This window comes from Syngnathus acus, chromosome 15 (genome assembly GCF_901709675.1).
Source record: "Syngnathus acus chromosome 15, fSynAcu1.2, whole genome shotgun sequence".
NCBI lineage: Eukaryota > Metazoa > Chordata > Actinopteri > Syngnathiformes > Syngnathidae > Syngnathus > Syngnathus acus.
In genome coordinates, this window is record NC_051100.1 from 5,587,410 (window position 1) to 5,599,157 (window position 11,748).

At 40.4% G+C, this 11,748-nt stretch overlaps 2 protein-coding genes across 3 annotated transcripts; one reads left to right on the top strand and one right to left on the bottom strand.

The window, feature by feature from the left end:
- Positions 1-213: 213 nt before the first annotated feature.
- Positions 214-1,798, bottom strand: LOC119134318. The gene is made up of 4 exons (XM_037270893.1): positions 1,616-1,798; positions 1,378-1,504; positions 961-1,126; positions 214-887 (listed from the first exon to the last, which is right to left on the bottom strand). Exons 1-4 carry the CDS (start codon positions 1,757-1,759, stop codon positions 716-718), a joined length of 609 nt encoding a protein of 202 aa, XP_037126788.1. The 5' UTR covers positions 1,760-1,798; the 3' UTR covers positions 214-715.
- Positions 1,799-3,003: 1,205 nt separating this feature from the next.
- LOC119134316 (coiled-coil domain-containing protein 85A-like) lies at positions 3,004-11,519 on the top strand. Of its 2 annotated transcripts, none has more exons than XR_005100301.1 (4): positions 3,004-3,429; positions 4,150-5,193; positions 9,645-9,702; positions 10,126-10,146. XR_005100301.1 is itself a non-coding variant. In XM_037270891.1 (4 exons), the coding sequence occupies exons 1-4, from the start codon at positions 3,196-3,198 to the stop codon at positions 10,139-10,141; spliced, it is 1,341 nt and encodes a 446-aa protein (XP_037126786.1). In that variant the 5' UTR covers positions 3,004-3,195; the 3' UTR covers positions 10,142-11,519. The 2 variants fall into 2 exon arrangements, 1 of the variants encoding a protein (XP_037126786.1); XM_037270891.1 differs by having other exon boundaries at positions 4,150-5,182; positions 10,126-11,519.
- Positions 11,520-11,748: the final 229 nt, after the last annotated feature.

An 11,748-nucleotide genomic window follows, 5' to 3' on the forward strand; every position in this document is an offset into this window, starting at 1 on the left:
TATCTACAAGTATCTTCATATGACTAGTTTGTTTTGGATGTTTTTAATGTTTTCTGTACTAATGGGCAAATGCTATTAAATGTATCGTGGAGCTGCAGAAACATATTTTGTGGCATTCAATTCTGTATCCAAGCTAACCATTATTAAGTTTTCGAATGTCTGCTTGGACTACAAAGTTTATTTCATCTTATTTATTTTAGGATGTACATGGTGTAGCTTATAGGGTTTGTAGAATTTATTTCATTTCCATTTTCATAACCAGAAAGCAGCTATTACAGAAATGCGTACATATCAATTTCTTTAAAATACATTTCAGAAACAATTTTCAGCTTAGCCCCTGAAAAACATTTAGTCTCCGTGACGCAGCATCAAGTGCACAGCTTTTCCTCTGGTCATTTTATACTCATTGGGGAGGCTCAGGCAATTGTCTGCATCAGTTTTGCATAACTAAAGAACTTGCGCCATCTAGTGGATAATAGATGGAACTTCCGTGTTGATTGTGGCTACTACAGTCGATTCGATAAAGCAGCCTAAATGAAACTTCCACATCTGTTCTTTGCTATGTGCACTTGATTTTAAAGCATGACACGTAACATAAATGTTGATTTCATTAAAAAAAAAAAAAAAATCATTCAAATCAATCAAAGTTATTGTAATTTGTAGAAGTTGGCTGACAATTTTGATTTAGGATAGGCAGCAATTGAGATGGGGATTTTTATGATGCAGGAATCCAAATTTCCTTGTACTGCCTCAGCTCCAAGGAAGAATTATAAACAGCCCCAAAGAAGTGGTTGGCAACAAATGATTTCCCAGCTTGAGTCACGAGTTCTTGCAACTGCTCTCCTTTTTCAATGCTTGTTTCCCAGCTTGGCACTCCTCCAAATGATCTGAACAAGATATAATGAAGGAAACACGTCAATCTATATTACCCTGTAAAGAAAGCATAACTTTGCTTCTTACCTGACGTGAACATAACCCATCGGTCTTGTTTGTATCCACACATTTGTGTCACTGGTTATAGCTATTTTTGTGTTATTTGGAACAAACCAGGACATGTTTGCATACAGCTTATCTGCAACTTTAATGACTGAGATGAGGACAGGGTAGCCGTCAGGGATGGGATGACCTGTATGAATGCAACTCTGTATTATTAGAGGGAGATAATTACACAGCAACCAGCAAAAGACAAAATACATTTGACTGAGAGGCAATGATCAAGGTTTTAAAATAGAGACCTGATCATATGTGAGTATTTGGCATTTGTTTACCATGTAATTCTCACAAAATCTAAATGCGTTGAAATTAATCAAATAAAATAACGTCATATTTTGGCTATTTATAACATTTGAAGAACAATTCAATCCCTCATAGTCATACCATTTGCCTTATGTCTGTCGTAAAAACCTTGCAATCTGTAATGCGCAGCCATCACATCAGACAATTGTTGGCTTTTTACTTGAGTGGTAATCCAACGCGTTTCATCATACAGACGTGTTTCAAAATCCTGTAGACAAATTCATAAAACATTTTACGTCCAACCATACCATTCAGTTGAAATTCAGTTTTCTTAAGAACAAAAATATCATTTGAGAGTGGTTAAATATCAACAACTTACCTCGTTTGGCATAACAACAGAATCGTAGTCAGGGCATATTTTTTTCGCTCCGCAAATACCTTCATTGCACAGTGCTTTGCACAGCAAAATAAAGATAAGTGCTAACAATGGAAAAAGAAACTGTGCCATCCTCTGTGAAGCCATCACAACTGAATGACCAAAGTTGTGCAGTACTGCTACTTACATGGTGAGTAGGTGTGGCAAGCCCAATGCAAAAATGTCATGAATAGAACTGCATCTTCTGCATGCCTGCATACTTATTATGCATTGGAATTAGTAAACAACATTTAGTTATTTATAATTTGTAATTCTTTTTATTGTTGTCTATTATCACTTATGTGCAACTCTTATACAGTTGAGATACTGTGCAGTGCATATTGCAAAAGTTGAGTTTTGACAAATCATTATGAGATATTCATTTTAAGAATTGCGGTTCAAAAAATGTTTTACATAAAAAATAAACACAAAGACAGTCACGGCTCGCCCTTTTTCTTTTGATATTAATCACAACCTGCTTGGAACTAATGGGGGTTGCAGAGAACATGTTATTGCAAAGTACATTTTTGACTCCACGTCCACTTTACAACAATATTTAACTATATTTAAAATCTCATAGTATATGCCATTGGATGAAAATAGACATTTTTTAAATGTCAGTGCAAAACTGGAGCATCAACAAACAACATTTGAACAAGCCAACTGACAAACTAATACAAGAAGTTGAAACAGTTTTGGAATTTGGCTTATTTCATGCTACGATGACGGCGTGAACCAGTCGGAACAGATCGACTGGTCTTTTATCATGTCCCGCATCTAAAAACCTTTTGGAAATCCTGCCACCTGGTTTTGGAGTGAATCACTGAAACTTCATTACTAAATTACACTGAAGTTTACATGTTGCTTAATTATTTACATTTTTTTTTACACGAAGTCAAATGACATCATTAATGGAGACTCTCCAATATGACCAGCAATTTGGCCATTATTTTTTTCATAATGCTACTTAATATTTTCCTGCACAATATACAGTGCCAGTGGAATGCATTCTAACACAGCTGTCGTAAAATGTAGATGTGGAAAAAGTTATTTTAGTGCACCCTAACTTGTTCTACTCGTGCGCTAAATTGTTTTAATGCGCGCACCTCGAACTTAATTTCGGTATAAACGCTCCACGGTTGGGATTAATTTACATTAGTTGTACTGTTACATAAATACCAGCAGGTGGCGCGCAAGAAGAGGCAGCCAATCCCAGGAACGCAGGCAGACTTTCCAGCATGAACACACCGGTTCATCCTCGCTCTCTTTGCACCTGCAGCCTCCCCGCGGGTGCTCGCTCTCCTTCTCTGCGCAACGGAGCAGCGGTTGGTGGGTGCATGGCGGCCTTCAGCACCCTGGACAGAGACAAGGTGTCAGGCAGACGGCGCTATGCTGATACTATCAGAAGAGCACGGTGTGATTGACGGAGCAACCTAAATGACAGCTGTTCAGATAAATAAAGAAGGGCAGGCTGGTAAGAGTGTAGCCTTTTTCCCTGGAATTCTTTGGACAATACTTTTGGGTCCTCGTTGGAGTTGTAAAGGATGGAAAAAAGCACAGCGCACAAAACGCAGACGTCCAAAAGGGCAGACGGTCACGCGGACGACATCGCCAAGGTACCCGACGAGGAGCTGCTCCTGTGGGGCAAAGACGAGCTGGTGAGATGGTTGCGGAAGACCGAGGCTGAGAGGAGAGGCGTCATCGTGGAACACGGGAACCTGATGCGGGAAGTGAACAGAAGGCTCCAGCAACACCTTAATGAGATACGGAGTTTGAAGGTGAGATGGGATGAGCAAGCTAAAAAAAAAATATATATACTTTAAAGAGCCCAAGTACATACATTTCAAGTAAAATAATGACAGTTGATTGTGGAGGGACAGAGGCTATACTTTGGAATATGTTATTTGTCAGGTAAGCCCCCCCCTCCTCCCACCATGGACTACTATTTTCCATGTACACCTACTATATCTACCCGGAATGAAATTATAAAGTATATACAGTATGTTTTCAGAAATATATTCCTAACCTGTCTGATATTAATAAATAGATTATGATTCCAGGGGCGTCACTATGTGTAATGGATGGGTGGTAAGGGGGCTAAGCCCCCATGAGATGCAAAGCCATTTCAGTCATGTTGAATATCTTTCACTAGCGCAGAGATGTCAACATACAATCGTATTGTTAACAACAGTGTATACTAAACAAATAGTGGATGTTGTCATCTGAGCAAAGGATTTCCTTTGTTGCCAGTAATGATTGACAGCTGCTTGTGACCTGTGACCTCAGACTATGCTTTTGGTGACAGCACGCGCCGATCAGGCAGTGTCTGGTGACTGCCGTTCTCGAAGTGTGGCCACTCATCCTGTCCAACACACAGAACGAATTGATGACAGCACGTGTCTATTAATCTGGTTACCCTGACATGTGCATGTCATCCCTCACTGGTTCTGATCTCTGTGTGTGAGCTTCCCTCTCTTGTATCTGTGTCTCAAAACCAGGATGTGAACCAGAAATTGCAGGAAGATAACCAAGAGCTTCGAGACTTGTGCTGCTTTCTGGACGATGACCGTCAGAAAGGGAAACGAGTGACACGAGAGTGGCAGCGCCTGGGTCGCTACAGCAGCGGTCTGATGAGAAAGGAAGTGGCCATCTACCTGCAGAAGCTGAAGGAGTTGGAGCAGCGGCAGAATGACGTGATGCGAGATAATTTGGAGCTGAAGGAGGTGTGCCTCATGCTGGAGGAGGAGAGGGCTGCTGCTGTCGGGCAAGAGGGGCCCGGTTGCAGGACGTCCATTGACAGTCAGAGCAGCCTTTCACAGCTGGGGGGCGGGCTACCTGCATCGGGTCTACTACGTGATGTTGGTGATGGAAGCAGCACTTCCAGCACAGGAAGCACAGACAACCCCGATAACTTCCAGCATAAACCCTCACCATCGGGTCCCAGTGCTAGCCCCAGATCCCTGGAACCCCCTGACAGACTGGGGGTCATGTGCGATTCCACAGGCAGGAGGCATAGCTCCACTCCAGATTACCACACATTTCCCCAGCCATGCCGCCCACGAGGGGGATCCCTCACCAACCTGGACCCTCAAGACTTTGGAGGACGCAGCCCGGAAAAGCACAGGTCCCCCAAAAGGCAACCATGCGACTCCCACCGCAAGGCCTGTAGCTCTGACCTACTTGCCCAGAAGCAGTTATTAATTTTAGGGCACGTATTACCAGGGTGCGAAAAGGGCATGGCCAAATCCAGTCCAGAGTTGAGTCAAAGACACCGCTCAGATAGCACTATGGGGGCAAGCTGTGGGAGTCCTGAGGCAAAAAAAGCAATACTTGGAACACCTGAGCATCTAAGAAAAGGTAAAGTGATCGTGGGCAGTCCAGAATCTATACGACACCATCATCACTATAAAATTAGTCCTGGGCTGGAATACAGCAAGGGAGGGAATAGCGGAGGCTCCCCGAAACGAGACATGGTTCACAGGAGGGCTGCTGGAGAGGAGATGTCCCCCCAACACCAGAGTCTGTACAACGGTAGGCACAGGGTAATATTCATTTGTATTCAAATTCATATTGTATTTTTGAACTGTCCCTTATTTCCTGGTGCTGTGGGGGCAATCGACAGGCAGAGACTGCTACATTGTTTATAAATATAACTACAAAATTTAGGGACGATCTATTTGTCTCTCTGCTTCACACAACCTGCAAATGAAGCTTGAATGCTGCCACTTCAAATTTTTATTTGAATTTTATTTATGTATTATTTTGATTAGGGCCCAGTAGAAAATAGACCCTCATAAAAATTTAGATGTTCTTGAGGTTTCTTCAATAGCCTGAGTTTACCCTTGCATCCGTTGCCTAGAGCTTACTTGTGATGTTCAATTGGGTTCTATTGATGAAGGAGGAATGCCGTTCTGGACCTGCTCCATGTGTAAAGTACTTTGAGACAACTTCTGTGTTGTGATTTGGCGCTATATCAATAAGAGGAAATGGAAATTTTATTTGGTCTCATCAATTCACAGGTTTCACACACGGTGGCACGGGCCAGGGCTCCATTACTGAGGTGCAGTTTCTCATTTACTTTTCTGTCAGACTGTTCTGGTTGCCAGATCACAGCTTGTCTTTTTAAAGGTGACTTAAAAGCTTCACACACAACTTGTGATCCACTTTGGTCTGGCGGCCACACTACTTAATTCATTTTCTTGTACCGCTCCATGAACTTTCTTGTATTTGTAGTTTCTTGTGAGACTTTCTCACAAGTTATGTTTTCCTAGGGTTGTGTGGGCATACTCCCCCCCCTCCTCTTTTGATCACTTCCTCATCTTGAGTCCACTGGCGTAACATATTTCAGGGGGCATTTAAGTACCGTATTTTACGCACTATAAGGCGCACCGGACTATCAGGCGCACCATTGATGCATCATGTCAGACTTTTAATCCAAATCAAATCATTCTCCATTTTATCTTTTTTAGTTCAACTTCAGACGCAACAAATTACTTTATAATCACAAAATAATGATCCATAGTCTTTTTGATTCATAGTCTTCAGCGGGCCACTTATGATTGATTTCATGACACAATGCTTCGGGCCAGTTTAAATTTAGGAATTTGGTCCATATATAAGGCGCACCGGACTATAAGGCGCACTGTCGGCTTTTTGAGAAAATTCTAGGTTTTTAAGTGCGCCGTATGGTCCGGAAAATACGGTAATTCACTGCCAACCCAGTTAATATCTTTGACATTTATAATGGCACTGAATGAGTTAAACATGCTTGGAGTATTTTGTTTCAATCTCTTGGAAAACACGGCCTATACCATTACATCATTGCGGTTCTAAAAATCCAGAACATGAATAAGAGGATTTGTAGCGCTTACCTTTCCCAATTTGTCAGATGATTTAGGAAATGAAAAAGGGCCTTTTTGTTGTCATCCATCTGCTTAATGGCGCCAGGTTGGATTCTCTAAACTGAGCTACTGTACACTATCTGGTTTTCTTTAACAGGAGATGTGTTTCATTTAACATTCACACATTGCAAAGATGTGTGAGGTGTTTGGCATCTGTGAGGAGAATGTGTGCGGTGGTAAATTTAGCATTAGGCAATGTTTGAAGTTGTCTTTATTTTGGACTATAATAGCCGTGTGTTGTACATTGCACATAAATTCAGTTTCTTGTTTTAAACGGTGAGCTCAGACTCATTACACTTTGTCCTCCATACTGTAATCTAATCACCAACAGCAGTTTATGCAGAAGGCACAGACACGAGCAGACGTGACCGTCGCAAGTTTAGCATTGTTAGCACTTTTGAAACAATGGATGATTTCCATAATTATGAGGTCATTGCACAGGACCAGCATACACAAGGCCATGCAGTATGATTTTCATAAATCTACTCTTGCTCTACTTTTCTTCTTGGAGAAACATTCTAAATTGGGAGATGTTGCACGTAAATTGCAAAGGACTGTTCAAGAAACTTCAAGAAAGGAGACTCGGGAAAGATTGACCAAATAGCAGAACAAGCAGGCAGAGAAACAGGAAGATGACAGCATCTTTATTTTTCATTAGAGACGATACATGAAGAGTGAAGGCCAGAGAGAAAGACGAGAGGTGCACAAATGGACAAAATGTTGTCGCTGAAATTGCTGGAGTGCGTTCAGGTCTCAAATTTTGCAGTAGCAGGCAGCCTTAGTTATAGCCCAGTGTTGTCAGCAGCAGCAGCAGCAGCAGTCAGTTTGCAAGTACATTCAACATCACCTCCATAATAAATCTTGTTACGAAGCAAATAAAGAAGAATAAAAATATGTTGTTTAAGGAGCTTTGGGAACACATGTTCACTTCATTTATTATGAATTGACACACACACGCACGCACGCACACGCACACATGGTTCTAGGAGAAGTGTGTCATTTCCCAACCACTACTGGAGTGCCCTTGAGCAAGGGCAAGCCCAAATGCTGGTGGCAGATGTTTGTGTGCATATTCATAGGCTCTTTAGTGTGCAGCATGATCACTTTACATAAAATATCAGTTGGGCAAACAACCATTCACGATCAGATTCACACCTATGGAGAGAATCAATTGTTCACTTCAACCTAACAACAAATGTATTTCCTATCTGGGAGGAATAGGGCATGCAAATTTATTAGTGAAATATAAAACCTAGTTTTTGAGATGTAATCCATTTCTGAAAAAAAAAGTTTTGTTTTACATTGTTTCTCATTTGCTCATCATGTCATTTGTAGAATTTATGTACTTGACACCAGCTTTAATTAGGCCACCCATAATCAAAATACAGCATTTAAAGTGCTTATGTGACTTGCAAGTGAGGCATCTTTTTTTTTTTTTTTGTTAACCACTGAGCCAAGTTTGCGAATATTTTGCAGTAGTTATTCATCATTGACCTGAGGGCTTGCTGGATAATAAAATGGTAGATTACAGTGAGATGAGAGGTATATAAAAATAAAGGTAAAACTCATATGAATATCAACATGCAGTCCATTATTACATTGCCCATATGTCCTAGTTGAACTGGCCGTTTGTGCGAACTTGTTACATTCGGCTTTGTCAGCGAGGATTCTGTTCGTCATATAATTCTGTGTGTGTGTGTGAGCGTTGGTGTGTATAATCAGATGTCCTGTGTTAAGTAGTGCCCTGCTAACTAGGCCAACAGCTGCTTCCCTGGTCATTTATCTCCACTCAGCTTTGATGCCCTTTTTTGTCCTTCTATTTCAACAAAGGGACACCTTGCAAAAGAAATATGTTAATACACCAAGACCATTATAAATCAACATTCTCTGTCTGTTCTCTTCCAGTAAATAAAAAATGCAGGATGCTCAAAAAAACAAGCACACAATCTGTACACTTGCAAACACGCTCTCTTCTTTCATCCATCCACCCTTGTCCATCATTCTTGCTGACATGCACAGTGAGTGAAGTGAACCAGAGGACACAGCTGTGAATCGGCCCAGAGGCTTGTCTTTCAGTGTGTGTGTGTGTGTGTGTGTGTGTGTGTGTGTGTGTGTGTGTATGTGTGTGAAGCTCTCTCTCTGATAGCCTGGGCCACTGGGATGCTGCTAGAGGTACAAGCAGGTCACGGTGCGAATGAGGCCATATTGAGTTTAGGAGGAGCAGAGGAGGGATGTTTGAAGCTGCAAGTTCATAGTATGAATTTTGTTGTTTCTCTCACACACACACACACAAGGCGAGGAACACTGAGCTGACAAAATGCACAAAGGTGGCCCGTGATGCCCACGAAGCTCATCACATGGTGGAGTTGAACAGACAGTCTAAAAATACCTTCCGTTTTCCATCACATTCTGAAATTAGCAATCGAAAACCTTTTGAAGTCTTATTCTCTGAGATTGCCACGTGAAATTTAGCATTGGAAAGAAAGGTGTTGGATTTCCAAATACATTAAAAACTGCCATAATTAACATAACCAGTGATTATTTTTTTTTAACATTTCCCTCTGGAAAGACAAATAGTAATTTAATAATACAGTATGTTATCAAATTATTGAATACTGTATGATAAAGCAGTCAGTGAGTGTTTTGTTTCATTCCGCTACGTTGCTAGATGGAAAAACCTGACAACACAGCTGCAATTGTTTCTAATGAATAACATCCGAGTTAGTTTTAAAAATAAGATGTTTACAGATAGACACATAGACTGACACATCTGTGAGCCTGTCTGTCACCAAAGGAAAAGACAGGAAAGGAAGACCGGGAGGGGAAATTATTGCTGCCAGTGCCTGTCCAAATGTGACAGGAATCAAGAGCGATCAACAGAAGAAAAAAAAAGTGTTTCATCTCAACAACTGGAGCTCCATATTTCACTCTGTTTGTGTGGCAAGGTTGAATTTGCAGCCATTTTTTTCAATACTTAGTCTAATGATTGACATTTAGGAGACTACTTCTGCAGTCTGTAATTGACTCATGAATAATAGTGTCATCAATACTGTTATTGATCATTTCCAATTTTTTTTCTTCCCCCTAAACAGTTCTGATATCTGCTGGCTGCTGCACCAACTCCTGCAGGAGTGTAAAGCTTTGGGACAGGTGAGCCTCTTGCATATTGTTTTTGCATCAAACAATATTAGCAATTAGTCTAGAATTGGACTTTCATTCCATTTACATTCCAATTGCAATTACACAGCATTCTGATACTAATATAAAATGTCAAGCTTTGTAATTTTAAGGCCACTAAAATGTATTTATGCCACTGCCTACTTTGAACCATCATGTGTTCATTCGAGGTCACCCTGTGATTTTAATGCACTGACCGCCGGTGAGTGATGGTAGGAGGTTAATATTTAATGGTGAAGCATCTCCTAATGGCCGAATAAATCAGGCTCTATCTTTACGTCGGGAATGAGAATCTTGGCATTCTGCTGACCACACACACATGAAAAGCTCATGACCCACACATTACATGCATACATGTATATGCAGTAATTGCAGTGTTTCCCTTGTGTCTTCCAGCTTTGATGGCTCCTGACCATATCAGATGCTGCTTGACAACACACTCCAGAGAGAGAGAAAGATAAAGTTATCATGCACATGTATGGATGGAAAGACATGGATCAATGCACAACTGAATGGTCACAAAGTTCCGAATCAATCGGTGGAGGTTGAAAGGATTGTTGCCCTACTGGCTGCTGCTGTGCATTTCTTTTCTGTTTCTTCACTTTGTTTTGTATATTGTGACAGATCAACATTTGATTTTCCAAATTAAAGAAACAGCAGTGAAAATGCTCATTGCAAAACAGTCCTACATCTGTGTGAAGAAAAACAACAACAGAGAGCTGGCTAGGGGAGCTCAGTGCCGTACAAATGATAAAATAAACTGCTTCCAGTGTGAATACTGCTGATACAGCCCGTATTAAAGCAGAGTGTTACAAAGTCGGTATAATCCATTGTTAGGGCTCACAAAGCTGACTCGTACTCTGCTGGCCTCGACTCAATGCCCCGTTCAGAATTGTTCCTGTGATTGAATGATTAAAAGAGGTTTCGGCAACACAGATTTAAGTATTATAGATGCATGAATGGGAAGAGATATCAGTTTGAGGCGGTTTTACAAACTTAAAGGAGTCACTGGCGCCAAGCTGGACAAACATGACCTTATTTAATGCTCGTTGGAGAAATCCAAAATAGAACAGTCTTGAATTTAAATATATTTTCTATATGATGGATTTAGATTAATTCCAAGATTCTGCTTGGCTTGATATATATAGGACAGATATGCCGCCTAACATCCAAAGTCAGATGGAAGTCAAGTGAGGATAAACGAGAGAGAAATTGTTTGGCTCTACACAAAAGAGTTCAACTTTATTCATAGCACGCCAGTTATCACCACTAAAAATTATTTGAAACTGCTGTAAATAACATGTTCAAAAATGATGCACCGTGCATGTCATGGATCCACAAGAAAATCAAAAGAGTTCTTTGTTGGATCCTTCCTCACTCCTTAATAACATTTAGCATATCCCAAAATGATCAATCCATCAAATCTGTGATCATTTTTCTTTACGCAGTATTTCAAAATGCTTGTTTTGCGTAAAGCGGCACAACTTAAATTTGGATGTAAATTGAATCCTTTATTGGCTGCAGAAATTAGATGAATAGATTGTTTGCAATTAACTATTCTTGATCATTTGGGGATGAACATCAATATTTTACTAAAATATGATCTGCTGTAATGTACCATAAAAGAAATACATACGAAATATATCTTCATTTTTAACCACAAAGTGGTAGCACAAAAGTGTACATCCAGAAACATCTTTTTAGTTTATGCAGAACATGCATTCATAAGTGTTTAGAAATACCTTTCTGATAAAAAAAAAAATCTTACAAAAACAAACATTGGTGGAAAATGTTAATGGTGCTATATTAGTCACAAGGACAATGTACGGTAGTCACTGTATTGAAGATGACCATCTGGCTAAATTCAGATGTTTTGCTGATGCAACAGAGCTGGAAATATAAATGATGTGATTTAAGTTGCGCAAGGAGAGGAACAAACTCCACTCAGCAAAAGTGCCAAAATTGTTCAAGAGCAGTGTGAGATGGAATCAAACCTTCTTATATAAAAACTGAACTACA

Coding starts and splice junctions, on each gene's coding strand:
- LOC119134318 (XM_037270893.1), bottom strand. CDS start 1,759: ATGGCTTCACAGAGGATGGCACAGTTTCTTTTTCCATTGTTAGCACTT. Junction 1,127..1,377: donor CGACAGACATAAGGCAAATG/GTATGACTATGA, acceptor GCATTCATACAG/GTCATCCCATCCCTGACGGC. Junction 888..960: donor ATGGGTTATGTTCACGTCAG/GTAAGAAGCAAA, acceptor TATCTTGTTCAG/ATCATTTGGAGGAGTGCCAA.
- LOC119134316 (XM_037270891.1), top strand. CDS start 3,196: ATGGAAAAAAGCACAGCGCACAAAACGCAGACGTCCAAAAGGGCAGAC. Junction 3,430..4,149: donor ATGAGATACGGAGTTTGAAG/GTGAGATGGGAT, acceptor TCTCAAAACCAG/GATGTGAACCAGAAATTGCA. Junction 5,183..9,644: donor ACACCAGAGTCTGTACAACG/GTAGGCACAGGG, acceptor CCCCCTAAACAG/TTCTGATATCTGCTGGCTGC.